The 15,483-nt window shown below is 36.2% G+C and overlaps 1 protein-coding gene across 1 annotated transcript; it reads left to right on the forward strand.

The window, feature by feature from the left end:
- The first annotated feature begins 6,965 nt into the window (after window positions 1-6,965).
- On the forward strand, window positions 6,966-14,471 carry LOC147299562 (NAD(P)-binding Rossmann-fold superfamily protein). The gene is made up of 6 exons (XM_086255694.1): window positions 6,966-7,174; window positions 8,981-9,150; window positions 11,070-11,261; window positions 11,796-11,958; window positions 12,375-12,561; window positions 14,087-14,471. The coding sequence occupies exons 1-6, from the start codon at window positions 7,054-7,056 to the stop codon at window positions 14,229-14,231; spliced, it is 978 nt and encodes a 325-aa protein (XP_086111820.1). The 5' UTR covers window positions 6,966-7,053; the 3' UTR covers window positions 14,232-14,471.
- The last annotated feature ends 1,012 nt before the right edge of the window (window positions 14,472-15,483 follow it).

Consider the following 15,483-nt stretch of genomic DNA (forward strand, 5'->3'; position numbering starts at 1 on the left):
TAGTTTCAATCTTCGTCAATTCCTTCTCATGGTCTGAACCCTATACTTGGCTTCCTTTAACATAAAGCATCAAATCACACAAAACCGACGATTTATTAACGGTACTCTACATTAAAAGTCCGATACGTTTCACTCACAATTTAACTACGTAAAAGACCGAAATATCCTTCACGATGCCATTGCTCGGATACCAAATCCGGCAGCATAACGGCATCGTGAATGAGATTTCCCGGGCCCATGTACCTGTTAAGACCAGACAACCAACTTAAATATATACATAATTCACAATTGGTCGTTTAATCGTCCAAAACGGGCGGCCGCCACCGCATACGGTGGCTGCCCGGCTTATACAACACAGAAATTTCACAGAAACTCACTAAACAACCTCCAAGGATCTCCTAGAAGTTCAAAGTGGGCAAAAAGAGACAAACGGCCACTGTCCCGCCGCCACAAGTGGCGGAGGCAATGGTGGCTGCGGCGGCACAATCTAAGAAAATAGTTTTTAACTAAAAATCAACCCAAATTTAACCTAGGACCTTCAATTGGATGAAAAACAACTCAGAAATCATTCAAGTAGGCTCAATTCAAGGCAAACCCGAAATGGGTACAAGCCCTAAAGTTCTAAATTTTTAGATTCTCAAAATTGACACGCAATAACAAGGGGGAAAGAAGGCCCATACCTCGAGGATCATTTTTGACAACTGGACCGACGGCCAAATCTCGCCGGAAATAGCCGAAATCGGCGGCGGAAGCTGGCGGCCGACTTGGCTTCCCGAGCTCATTGCTCCGTCGTGGAGCATCATCGGAGCAGGAGGACACCACGGTTGAACTCGCCGTGGTGAGGCGAACAAGACCCAGTGGGTCCGGCCACCCAAATCTCGCCGGAACGGTCAGATCAACGGCGAGGCTCAAATCGGGTCTAGGCTGGTTTCAGATTTTCGGGGCTTTTCTGGGTTGAACGGAGGCCAGGGGTAGAGAGAGGAGAGGGCGGCGATGCTGGTGGGCCGAAAACCTAGCCCATCCGCCGCCGGACGCGCCGCCACGCGCCGGTGGTAGATCGGCGAGAGTGAGAGAGGGAGAGACGCGGGAGAGGGAGAGGATCGGGGAGAGAGGAGAAAGAATGTCCAGAAATTTCTGGATTTTGGGTATTTAAAACCCACTCCTACAAAATTACAAAATTGTCATTTCCTTCAAATGCTCGTATCTTTCAAATCGTAGCTCCGATTGACGCGTGCCGCGTGTCTACGAACTCGTGGACTCGAGTCCTTTCCAACGTGCCCAAAGTCAAAAACGAAAGTCCATTATTTTTAAAAGTCAACTTTGGGTCGGGTCGTTACAATATTAGAATAAATTATTTTTTTAGTCTATAGGCATAGATATAAATATCTATGAGATCTATTCTCACATATTCTCAGCAATCGGTGGGTTCTTTGCACTTAATAAAGGGGATGACATGAACTGAATTGAATTTTGTCACAGATTTTTATCTACGACTTGAAATTTGTCACTATTGGCCAATTTTTTTGTAGTGTGACTCCCCTAATGGAGGGTGCGGCATTGAAGGGTCTTAACCCTCTTGATGCTTTATCTCTTACAACAACAACACTCTCTCATCTTCTCCATTTGTGTTATCTTTGAACTAAACCTAGTTGAGATTAGAGAATCATCCTTATGTGTTGAGCCTAACTTCATGATTCAAAGTCACAAATGTCTCATGGTTCCTTGTTTTTAGAGAAAGCCATTTGAGCTAACCTTTCTCTAAGATCCCATCTTATGATGTCTCTTAGTATGTCAATCCTTTAGTGATCTTTCACTTGAAAGATTAGGAATCAAATTAGTGGAAGAAAATGAGGAGAAGGTGAAACCCTCACCTTGGCCAAAACCACAAAGAGAGGAAACCCCCAAGGGTAGTTCACAAGGACTTGATCCTTTGGCTTCAAGGGTAATTTCGAAAATCCTTCTCTCTTATGTTTATGTTTCTATGGTCTATAACAACTATGATTTTGGGAAAATGAATGTATGAAAGGTTTTTATGGTTTTAAATATCTAGTTTCTGCTTATATCTTTGCTAGTTTCTTGATTTCTTAACTAAATCATACATTAGTGGCAACAAAAAAAACTAGATCATACATTCCGTTCAACCTCAACCAAACACCTTTGGTTAACCTAGGGGTCGGTAATGGGCCCCCGGCCCAAATTTTTCGAGTTTGGACCGGGCTTAGGCTTGAATTACGGGAGCCCAATAGGGCTTTTGGGCCGGGCCGGGCTAGGCTGGGCTTGGGATTTAATACACAAGCCCAAGGCCTGCCCATCCGGCTTTGGCTTGCGGACTTGGACGGCTGGGCCGGGCTAGGCCCGAACGGGCGGCCCAGAATGGGTCCAAAGCCTGTTTAGACACATATATATCTTCAAAAAAAATGAGATTTTGGCTATGTTGTGATTTGAACATGAGACTTCAGATCACAAGCTTCAACTCTCAACCAACTGAACTGACTAGTTTATTTGTTAAGTTTGTGAATCATAACATATTTAATAGTTATTTCGTTTGTTTACTTCAATAAATTATTAATATGCATATTAAGTTATTATATAATACTATTATGTTAGTAATAGTGTAATATCATAAATAATAAACTTTTAAAATTATATACAACATTACAATTATAATAAAACATAAATGTATATATGTTTTATTATATATTTTATTATATATTTTTATAAAGAAACGATGCAATTGTGTTTTCAACGATCTGAACCGTTCAAATTTTAGTTCCTCACTCAAAGATAATTCGTGCAAAAAATTAGCTCAATCGGAGATGTAAAAGTGACATAACGGTGGTCAAATTAATGAGCGATCATGGTTTTTCGAATAATAAACGAATGGGTAGATGAATTTCGATTTGGCAGATTTTTTGTAAGGATGATCTTTGACTATGAACATAGAAAATGAACGGGTCAGATTGTTGAAATCACGTTGTGGTCTTCATAATTATGGAAACAACAAGGTTTTAATGGGAAAGTTATTAGAATTATACTCTTCAAGTGTATTTATATGTAGAAGCTCACATATCGATTGTGTTTTCAACTATCAAAACCGTTCAAACTTTAGTTCCCTACTCAAAGAGAATCTTTGCAAAAAATTAGTTCAATCGGAGATGTAAGAGTGACGTAACGGTGGTCGAATTAATGAATGTTCATGGTTTTTCTAATGATAATCGAACATTTGAACAGGTAGATAAATTCCTATTTGGCCGATTTTTTGTAAGGATCTTTGACTATCAACATAAAAAATGAACAGTTCAAATCGTTGAATTAATGAACGATCGTGGTTTAATAACTTTAATTATAGTTGTATTATGAAAGTTTATTATAATAACTTTAATAATTATAGTTGTAAATTTTTAATGTTGTATATAAGTTTAAAGTTTATTATTTATGGGATTACACAGTTTACACTATTACTATTTACTAACATTATATGATTATAGTATTATATAATAATTTAATAAGCATATTAATAATTTATTAGAGTATACAAACGAAAAACCTATTAAATATGTTCTGATTCACCAATTAGACAAATAAACTAGTTAGCTCAGTTGGTTGAGAGTTGAAGTTTGTTCCATGAGGTCTCATACTTGATTCACAATATAGCCAAAATCCTATATTTTTTATTGAAGATATATTATGTGTAAATGGGCTTTGGGCCGAGCCTTAGCGGGCCGAGCTTCAGGCGGCCCGTGGGCTTCAAGGGGATGGCCCAAGCCCAGTCCAATGACTATTCGGGCCGGGCCAGATCGGGCTTCGGGCCTTGGGCTTTTTGGTGACCCCTAGGTTAACCAATTGGCATTGGTTTTATGGCATATTTCCAACAATACTTACAATATGGAATTGATCACTAAAATTAGCTACCAGACAACTAGATTTCCAAGAATACAAAGAAAAGCATAAATTATTCGAAATAATCAAACACATGAAAATTGTATCTGTGTTGCAGATACAACATAGATACAATAACATAATATTATCAAAAAAAAAATCATGAACATCAAAATAGCTAAATCTACTTTCGAATGACTACAAATTAACAATTCAAGAACATTATTTGAAAAATTTCAAAAAAACAAAAACACAAAAAAAAAAAAAAAACACAAAGCCCAAAGCACAAATCCATGGATATAATGAAACAAAAAAAAAAAAGAGAATTGAAACAAAATTCATGAATATGAAAAGAAAAACTAATCATAAAATTCAAATCAAGTTGAAAATCTATAACAAACTAAAGAAAAAGTCATGAAATTAGAAAGAACAAACTGAAATTCATACATTAGAGACGATATATACTTAAAACCAAACCTCAAATCGAAGGGACAAGACGAAATCGATGAAACATAAGAGAATTTCAATCCAAACAGAATCTAAATTGAAGAAAAAAAGAAGAAGAAAAACAAAGCCAATCACAAATCGAATTCAATCGCACAAACCCAGCTACATATATCAATACCCTAAGAAGTAACCAATCTCAACTAAACCTCATTAAAAAAAGCAAAGCACCAACAATGTCAAGGCCATTTAGGATCGAAGTTGGACAACCAAAATCTATTGTAGAAGACAATTCTAGGTCACTCACAACAGTTTTGATGTTTGATAATAAAAGCAAAAATTATAGTGTCTCACAATTTTAGGTCACTCACTACAGTTTTGAAAAGCAGCTATCCTGTTGTGAAGGACCCCATTAATAAAAATTTGGCTCAATTACAAAGTGCACCCACCAATTATAGGGGGTATTTCAAGTTGGTCCATTAACTATAAAATATTTCAAATGCATACACAAATTATCAAAAACCCATAAATTAGCACTTCTGTTAAAATTTTTATCAAAAAACTATTAAGTGTCCACGTGCATGTGGCTTTGTTGTTGACATGTGGTATACTGTTAGAGATGCATGTTTTCATCTTTTCACCACATGTAATAAAAGTTAATATTTTTTAAAATCTTTGAAAAAAAAAAAAAAAGCTTCTTCCTCTCTTCCATCCCCTAGCGCAAGGACGAATGCACGTTGTGGGCTGCCCATGCTTTTTTTTTTTTTTAGCTTACCTAGGTAGCTTAGCCCACCCAATTTCCATCCCAAGCCCAGTAGCCCACTGCCCATAGTTTAAGTATTTTTTTTTTTCTACTGAAGAGTAACTTCTCACATGCTGCAGCTACTGCCTCTTTGTTTAATGAAAAAAAATTACTTTTACTTCTACTCCCCCCGAAAACAGCCCATAGATCCCTACTTGCTCCAACTTCTTTCCTCTGCAGCTCCAAAACTCATCTCCCCGACCCCACACAAATAGCTCAACCCTCTAATCTCTAAGGGGTGCCAAGCCGCCAAGGTATTATATATGTATTTGCATCCAATCTTTATACTCTTTTTGTTTTTTGCTCAACTATCTATTAAAATTAGAAATTTTTGCAATTTTAAAAATTTTAAAAGGTATTATATATCTATATGTAGGGCCCAACTTAGATAGTATTATATTATATTTGCATTGCATGTTTAATTGTTGTATTGCTATCCATTTTTTTGTGCGATTTTTTTCTTTGTTTAGATATGCATATTTAGGGTAAGGCTCATTATGTTCTCCCTAACTAAGTATAACTTTTTTTTTTACTAATGAAATTCATTCATACGATCGAGTTTTACTCGTAACCTAAGTTTAGCCCACCCAATTTTGAAATCCTAGATTCGTCCATGCCCCAGCGCTAGAGTCCTGTCTGAGCTTCCTCTTTGTCGCGCCACCCCGAGCTCCACCAATCGCCGGTGACCGAAAGCCTTGCATCGTCGAGCTCCACAAGCAACATTCTCCACAAGCAACATTCTCAGACTTCCCCGTTTGCGCTTGACTTCTTCCAGCTGCCTTCAACGCCGCTGCTGAGCTGGAGCTCTTCTAAGCTGCCCCTCGTCATTGAAACCTACACCAGCGATGGAGTCCTCCCTGCGCGCTACCACCTTCCCGTGAGTTCACCCCCACGCACAGCGACCGAGCCACCACCAGCAAGTCGCGCCACCTCGAGCTCCAACTTTTCCCAGCTACCCGCATGCTTAGCCTTCATCTGTGTCCTCCTTGTAGCAACTAAGGGCAATGAAAGTGAAGATAATGAAGCAAGTGGCAGGGACGGCTTCGGTAGAAAATAATAGGTGGTGGATGTCTACTTGTTCCTGCAAGTGGCCATGCTCGAGTGGGGGATGGAAGAGAAAGGAAGAAATTTTTTTTTTTCCAAAGGTTTTAAAATATATTAATTTTTATTACATGTGGTGAAAAGATGAAAATACCCCTAATGGTATACAATGTCAACAACAAAGCCACGTCATTATTGTCCATGTGACACTTAATAGTCTTTTGGATGAAAATTTTAACAAAAGTGCTAATTTGTAGGTTTTTGATAGTTTGTGTATGCATTTGAAATATAGTTGGTGGGTGTACTTTGTAATTGAGTTTAAAAATTTTGAGTTGCCCACTATACCCTCAATTTTTATTCAAAATAACAAATGGTTATCCCTCATTTCAGGCACTATCAACATCATGTTTATTTTAGAAATTATACACAGCCACAACAGTTTTACATTAAAATTTACCAAATGTCTTGATACTGATCTTTGCACTCATAACACTTTTTAAAACATAATTTATCAAACACTTAACTGCTTTACTTTATAAGTAACCTTTACTTCACATCTATACCAAAGCCTCATTTGCTCAGCCAAATATTAAATGACGTCACCTAATGGGCTGGGCCTATAGGGATAAAATTATAAGTTCCGGAAACAAGCCCACATTGATAATTTTGTAATTTCGGAATGTTTTGATTTGTTCGGTATGTTTTTATTCGATATCCTAATGAATCATCACTGATTACGCCATTCTCAAATTCATCATTGATTACGCCATTCTCAAATTCATCATAGATCACGCCATTCAGAAACGGACAAAGATTAATTTGGGTAGAAAAAAGCTTCCGAACTCTGAAACGTGAACGGAGTCCAATCTTCGGAGTAGGCAGAGAGAATGAGCAGTGGGGATGGGAAGGTCGTGTGCGTGACCGGGGCGTCCGGTTACATTGCTTCATGGCTTGTCAAGCTTCTTCTCCAAAGGGGTTACACTGTCAAGGCCTCTGTTCGCGACCCAAGTCCGTATATTTTTTCAATATTTAATCTCTTGGGCTTTATAGGTTTCGGTTATTTTTGTTGGCTTTGGTGTGTGATCTTTTTGATTCCTGTAATTCCATTAATGCATGCAAAGTTGGTGCGTATTCATATTGATTGTGGTTATGATTAATTGTTGTTCATCTTGATTGACAATTTTGATGGTTATCTGGGCTTTTGAGAACCTGGTTGTGGGTATTGGTTTAGTGGGTCAGATGCTCGCTCTCTGATGGTGTGGAAGTGATGGAATTGCAGTTTAGAGAAAATGTGTTACAAACATTTTTTGGGTTTGTGTTTTTATAAAATTGATCAAGACATTCTGTTATTTGCTACATCAGAAATGAATGGTAAAGTAGAGTCCTGAAAATGGCTGTTTTATTTCTCTTTCAAGTAAAATTGTCCTTGTTTGTTTTTCCCAATTTTTTTAATCAACCGTCAAGGAAGGATTTTGCTTCTTTTGCCTTCTTATACATGTCAATTTTGGTTTGATATTAAAAGACCCCTTTTAATACTTGATTTTAGAAATAGATAAAGTACTTTAATTACGGAAAGGTGGATAAATATTGGTCTAAGTATATTGAAAACAAGCTGACTAGTTTTTCCAAAAGAAGAAGATGCTAGCTTTGTTGTAGTTATTTGGTAGGTTTCTGGCTTTCCGTTTTTTCTGTTGTAGGTTGTGTTGTTTCCTGGGTCTCTCGGTCTTGTTTGTATTTTTATTGCTTTTGCAGGTTCTACTGTAAGATTATAACTGTTTTCCTGGTTTTTTTAGTTGAATAAAAATATTTTTTTTTTTGCATCAAATTGAAAAAAAAAACAACAATGGGCCTTGCAAGTCGGATTTGTAAGGGCAAGTTCTATCCATGGGCCATGATATTTGGTATCCGAGCAGATTTCACTATGCACAACTGGGACACAATAGGGGTGACCTATAGGCTCAATTGAAATGCACATTGGTATAATGTATGAGTATATTATCAAACTACTTAATACTGGTAGGTGGTAGGTGAGTGAAGACACCATCGTCGGGTTCGGTTAAGTGGGTGAGTGAAAGCCACCTCAAAGGAAGGAAAGGCCTACCATTGAGCCACTAGGCATGTGTACATAGAGTGGGTCGATGAGGAAGTCAGGCACAGAAGCATGGTAGATTGCCATGTCCCAAAAATCCTACACTGAAAAAGTACAACATCTTTCCGTACAAGTCCTTCCCTTGCAAGCTGGTTTTGCAAGGGCAAGTCCTACCCATGGGCCATAAGATTTTTCCTTTTCTATGGTTTGGATAGGATAGGTACAGATGTGCATGATTATTTATTTGGGTGCTTAGCCATCACCATGTTGATTGAGTTCAGGTAAGATCACACAAATTGGGCCATTCATCTAAATTACATGCACAACTTAAATCTGACTTCAAAGTGGTGGGTGGTATTGGATCCTTCTTATTTGCATGTGTTTCTTTTGATCACGTTTATTCTACTTTTCCACCACTGGTCTTATGACTTCATCAATGTGGGCCACATGTATACATGTACTTCTCTTAGTCCTGCATATAAAGAGAATTAGCATTGAATATTGTTTCTTCTCTGTGTTTTTTATTTTTTATTTTGTCTCCCAGCGTACCTTGTTTGTTATAGCTGAATGAGCATTTGCATTTTTTTTTTTGTCAATGAGTATTGAAAAATAGAACTCTTGTTTTTTCTTGTGGCTCAACTTTGTAATTTAATGGATTGGGGCTAGTACTTTTTTATTTTTTATAAGATAACTATTTACTGAGTTCTTTTTGTATTTCCACACAGATGATCCAACTAAGACAGAGCACTTGCTTGCACTTGATGGAGCTAAGGAGAGGCTTCAACTTTGCAAAGCAAATCTATTGGAAGAAGGTTCTTTTGACTCCGCTGTTGAGGGTTGTGCAGGTGTTTTCCATACTGCGTCTCCCTTTTATCATGATGTCACAGACCCAAAGGTTCATCCCCCTATACTTTATGTTTTTTTATGAATATTAGATAGTTTTTGTATGTTCTTCAGATTTCTTTTTTGTTCATGAAGATACTAAGGATTTTATGTAACTTAGAAACCTTTGAATTAACAAAGAGCTCCACAGGAAGTAATTTTCAATATATTCTTCAGAAATTGAGGGATCAGAGCATTGCTATTTGGAAGAATGGACACATATAATTAGTATCAACATATTATATTCATGTGATCAAATATGTTTGCATTATGAATTCATTATTAATGCAATCAAATATGGAGTTTTTACCCCTTCATTGCACACAACCAAGTAATTATTCATCCATTGATCTCTACTTCTACAATTGTTTTCGTCATGATATTCATGTCCAGAAAGACCCCCTTAGTATGCTGAACTAGTTTCACAAGCAAGAATACTAATAGATATAGCCTATTCATTTTGACTGTTCGTCCGTAAGAAAACTGAAAAGTCACTGCTAAAGCACATTTTAACAATATAAGTTTTAAGTTGTGCAAAGCTAATCAATTTTTACTTGTTGAAAACATAGAATGAAGCACTAGAACTTATACATCCCACACAAGAAACAGCTCAATTTTTGTCTCAGAAATTATAATTATTTAGCTTTTGAATTTAATAGAAAAAATATGTAAAAAGGGAAAAGTAGAAATATTATATGTAAAGGAGACCAAAAGAAATTTTTAAGAGAGAATACACTTGTACACAAATTGTAGCTAAAAAGATGAAACTTTATCTCGGTTAGGACTATAAATAATTAAAAGGGAAAATTTTAGCAATGCCCCTTGAACTATGTTCATATTCCACTTTGCCACCTGCACAAATAATTATTTTTATGCCACGTGGCATGACATGACCTGTTATCAGATCACGTGGCATCTAGTCATCATTGTGGGAGTGTTATGTAAGTGTCACTCAGCTTTTAACAGATCTCTTAACAGTCATACTAACGGAGGTATGACATTGCAACAAATTGGAAAGATGAGGTATGACATTACAAGATTTTAAACATGAGGTACTAAATTGAAATTTGAAGCAAACTTGAAGTACTGAACTGAAATTAACCCTTATTCTGCTTTCACGCCCACTAAACTTTCAAAAAGTTCTAATCTGCTCCCCACTTCCATTTCTATCATTAATTTTCAGCGCATTCCGCGCATGTGACTTACTTTTTAGGAGTTTTTTTGTTCATCCACACACATGGCTTACTTTATGGGTGCCTTTTCTGATTGTCATGTGCACATCACGTGTTCCATTTTACAGAAATTCTGATGGATTTACAGTATGAGGCATATTAGAACTCATTGAAAGTTTAAGGGGTGTGAAAGCCAAATTATTCGTTCAGAGTGCAATGTAGAAAACGCCCTAGTTCAGGGGGTATTACTAAACTTTTCTCTAATTAAAATACATGGGTAGGTCCTTCCTTTAAAAGTATATAACATAGATGTCCTCTTAGGACTCCATTTTTCATAAATTTATATAGTTTAGGAATTCGGTAAATTTTTGGAGTAGTTTTCTCAAGTAATGTTAATATCTATTCAGAACCTTATAGATGGTATAGATGTGAATGTTGATTTCTAGATGCTTTGGTAAAAAACTTTTTATTAGATTCTTAATAGTATGAGAAATGCTAGGAACAATCACGACTGTCTAATCTTAGCTGCCTGTACATGCAATGCACGAGTTAAGCAATCAAGATTAGGATTTATCGTGACTGTCCTTAGCCTTCCTTTAATGGTAATTTCTAATAGGATTTTGAAATTCAACCTTATAATGAATTCTAGAATTCATTTTGTTCTATACAAAGAAAAGTAGCCCTTTTTTTTTTTTTTTTTTCCCTAAATAGTAGGTTTGGTTGTATGTTTTCTAACTGCTACATAGTTGCCTCATTTCAGGCTGAGCTACTTGATCCTGCAGTAAAGGGAACACTTAATGTTCTTAATTCATGTGCAAAATCCCCATCAATCAAACGGGTGGTTTTGACATCTTCTGTAGCCGCAGTTGCATATAATGGGAGACCTCGTACTCCTGATGTAGTAGTCGATGAGACTTGGTTTACTGATCCAGATGTTTGCAAGGAATCAAAGGTATGCATGTGCTATCATTCTTCATTCTCCTTTGAAAATAAAATATGGTGATGCATGTTGATTCATTATGTTGTAAAAGTACAGAGGCAAATGAATATCAGTTGTTAAAATTTGATTGTGAGTCTGCTTGTTCACGAATGAACAATGAATCTGCTCACAATATGCAAGTAGCTTTTGTTGTTCTACTTAATAGGTGATAAGAGAGTGTACCATTAGGAGAAGAGGATAGGACATTTTCTTAAGTGGCAGGAGAGGGTAGTTTTTCAACTACAAAAGCTACTATGCTTCGATTGGTAGCTTCTTTCCCTCTTTTTGATCTTATTTTCAATAGGGTCACTTACTTTAGGGTGTAGAATCGTCTTCCAAAACCCGAGATTTTAAACTTAAAAGCTAAGACAATCTCATGCCAGTCCTTTAACTGCCTAGTTTAACTTTATTCGCTTATTTTCTCAATAAAATAGGGAATTTTTATCACTTCACATTACTATGGTAATGAATATTTTCATTTCTTTCTTTTCCCTTCATTTCCTCCAGCTATGGTATGTGCTTTCAAAGACTTTGGCTGAGGATGCTGCCTGGAAATTTGTAAAGGAGAAGGGTATTGACATGGTTACAATTAACCCTGCGATGGTGATTGGTCCTCTGTTACAGCCAACACTAAACACAAGTGCTGCTGCAGTTTTGAACGTTATTAAGGGTATAATTTCTTTCTTATTGTATGTGGCATTTCTTCCTTTCAACAAGTAAAATGTTTTCTTCTCAACTAGCTGGAAGAGTGACAAATATGGTAACAAGAACACTAGTTAATATTTTTTAAATAAGAATGTTTCTTCATGTTGAGTCAAGACACTGCTCTGTGGTGGCCTTTTGTGCCCCATCCTTGACTACTATACATTTCAAGAATAAATTGAAGTTTTTGTTAGTTATGTCTTTCTAATAGTGTCTCTGATCAGAGGTGTTTATTTATGATCTAGTTAATTTCATGGTATTCAGTTAACTGAACAGTTTTTAGTTAAAGATATCAATGAAATGGTTCCAAGTATTAGTCTAACACTTGGTACTTTTTTACTCCATGAAGCACCTGACTGTTTCTTCACTTTATGTTTGATGCAGGAGCTCGAACATTTCCAAATGCAAGTTTTGGTTGGATTAATGTTAAAGATGTTGCCAATGCACATATTCAAGCATTTGAGATTCCTTCAGCTAGTGGAAGATATTGTTTGGTTGAGGCAGTTGCACACTTCTCGGAAATTGTGAGAATTTTACATGAGCTGTACCCTAGTTTACAACTTCCAGAGAAGTAAGTCTTTGTTTCCCAACCAATTTATATTTTGGTATAGATTTGTGATTGGCAATAGTTGCTCCATTTCCACATTAACATGGTCCCATGATTCTGATTCTTAAATGGTTATATGTTTTTTTTTTTTGCTTACATCTCATTCCTTTATTAATGTATAGGTCTAGTTGGTGCTACATTTGTTATGTATGTGGAAAATATTTTCTGTGAGTGTGGAGCTTAATTGTGCCTTGTTTTGAACTTTGCTCAGCTACACTTGTTTCCTCCAGTTTCTGCACCATGTGCCTCTTGAGTTTTTGATATTACGAATATGGTTTAGCAGTTGTTATGAAAATTCAGTAGAACTAGGCTTTTTCTTTTATCTTTATTTTGTTATCCTGGACTAAGTTCTGTTGTCAAATCATATTGAGAACTTATTCTCATTTTATGATGTATTTCCACTTTCCAAAACAGAAACCAAAGTTGGGAGGAATTAAATTGGAGATTCTATATAGGGTACCATTTTTGTTTTCTTGAAGATGAGTTGTTATGTTGAAGATGATTGTAACAATTAATTTATTTTTTATCAGAATTATATTAAAAACCATCATATACCTGTGTAGGACTTGTAATATGTTGAATAATTGGTGATTGAAAAACCTCTTGTGAAACTTTTTAGAAAAGTTGGACTTTTAAAAATATAATATTGAGTGTCCAGATGATGTATTCAAGATGAGTATATTTAGTGGTTATTTTTTAGTCAATATTATCCTTATTCTCTATCCTTCCAACCTCTTAATCGTGCTGAAAGATGGAACTAACCTGCATTGGAACAATAATATAACTAGGAAAGAAGGTTAACATTATTCCTCTTAGTTCAATTTCATGTCAAGTTGAAGTTGCTGCATTTTGTCCGCCTATAGATGTTCATCATTAAGTATTGCATAGTTAACGCATTTGTTGCCGAAAAATTTGCGCCATATAATGGGCATAAGGAAATAGATGTTACAGGTTAATGTAGAATGACTCTTTGTTGGCTGACTTATTTGCTTTATCCATTTCTTGCAATTTTAGGTTCACGACTTTCTTATTCTTGTTTTTTTTTTAAATCCTAGCAGGACTTGTAATGCTAATATATCTCTATTACCATAAAGCCATGCCACACCCTTTGGTGTTACAGGCTTCACCAAAAATGAGTTACCTGAAATACCCTCTTCTAACACAATTTATTGACCAACACAACTATATGTTTTAAGGATAAAACTGAAAATTGGAGGGTGTTGGGTCATAGGATTTTCACCAGGGCTATGTATCATGCTTGACAGTGCATTTTGATACCAGCATTATTATTTTCACATGCTTTAAGAAACACATTTTAAAAATTTTAATGTCTGACAAAACCAATCTCTCTCTCTCTCTCTCTCTCTCTCTCTCTCTCTCTCTCTCTCTCTCTCTCTCTCTCTCTCTCTCTCTCTCAGTTTGTAGTTGTTACTTGTGGTACTTTCCTGTAAATTAACGCGTATATTTTCCTTTCAAATGGAATTGCCAGGTGTGCGGATGATAAGCCTTTTGTGCCAACATATCAGGTGTCCAAGGGGAAGGCAAAGAGCTTGGGTATTGAATTCATTCCATTAGATGTTAGCCTCAAGGAAACAGTTGAAAGCTTGAAGGAAAAGAATTTTATCAATTTCTGAGTCTTTTTGAGTAGAGTGAAGGTCTTTGCAATAAAAAGAGTGGTGGTAAAACACATTAGCTGCTTCTGGCGAGAAAAAAGGGACAAATACTCAGTCTTCTATGCAGTCTGCTATGTTTCGCTTGGTGTTTTAGTCTCCAGCTTGTTCATTTCTATGTACGCATGTGTCTGCATAATACAGTGAAAATGAACTATTGACCCTACTTTTCTTCATCCTGAATAAAATATTGGATTACAGAAAGTGAAGTGGGTTCATGCAACTATTGTTTAAGAGATATTGCTAACAGTAGATTCATGGAATAGAATGTCATATTACAAGTTACTTTTTTATGTTATAAAACACAGAAATAGAGACAAATGACAGCCAAAGATTGATGCCGAGCACAATAGCACCTTACAACTTGCCCCTTCCAGCCTCTCTTTGAGGCATTTTGTGAACCACCTTGCCCCCATAGCTTAAGGGAAACTTCAATGACTTGGAAGAAACTCATGCATTGAGAAAACGGTGAGTAGGGGCTATTGCCGTCACTCGCTCCTCAATGGATCCGCCCCTGGTAATAGTGAAGAGTTGTTCCCCTAGTAGTAGACTAATAGTGAAGAGATAAGATAATGCATGCATCTTGCGACGTGCATGTGTCCTTGGTATAGTGAATCTGTAAGTTTAATGCCTTAATTCATAATAAGAGTAAATCTTGTGTTACCTTGTCATACTCTGAATAATAATAGTATGAATCCAAAGTGATTTCGAAATGGATTGCGAAATGAGTTTTAAAACTAGGGGTTTTCAAATAAAATGAGGTCAAGAAAAAATAGTTGTTTTATTAAAATGATTACAAATGAAATATGTTAAAGTTTATTTTTGTCCACTCACTGAGATTGTTCTCACGTTTTCTTTTTAACATTTCTCCCAGATATTAAAGATCACTGAAGTCGGACCGCACTACGTTGAGGCATTTTAGTTTCCCATCCCCATCTTATAGGTATAGTACTGGATCAATGTTCTCCATTTATTTGTTATAACGACAGGTGATTGTAAACTTTATTAGTTACGCTCTGATTAGACTAATTAGACTAGGTATTACTTAGTGTGGGTCTGAAACTCCTTTTGGATTGTGGTTGGGGATGACTGTTGAAAATTAGAAGTGTTATTTGATTTTTGTACAAGTTGGATTGTTCAAATTACAAGGGAATTGCTGCAGAAATTTCAATAGATTTATCCTTAGATTGACTTCCCTTAAATGATTACAAGAGTA

This window comes from Dryas octopetala, chromosome 1 (genome assembly GCF_963921425.1).
Source record: "Dryas octopetala chromosome 1, drDryOcto1.1, whole genome shotgun sequence".
NCBI lineage: Eukaryota > Viridiplantae > Streptophyta > Magnoliopsida > Rosales > Rosaceae > Dryas > Dryas octopetala.

Coding starts and splice junctions, on each gene's coding strand:
- LOC147299562 (XM_086255694.1), top strand. CDS start 7,054: ATGAGCAGTGGGGATGGGAAGGTCGTGTGCGTGACCGGGGCGTCCGGT. Junction 7,175..8,980: donor GGCCTCTGTTCGCGACCCAA/GTCCGTATATTT, acceptor ATTTCCACACAG/ATGATCCAACTAAGACAGAG. Junction 11,262..11,795: donor ATGTTTGCAAGGAATCAAAG/GTATGCATGTGC, acceptor CATTTCCTCCAG/CTATGGTATGTGCTTTCAAA.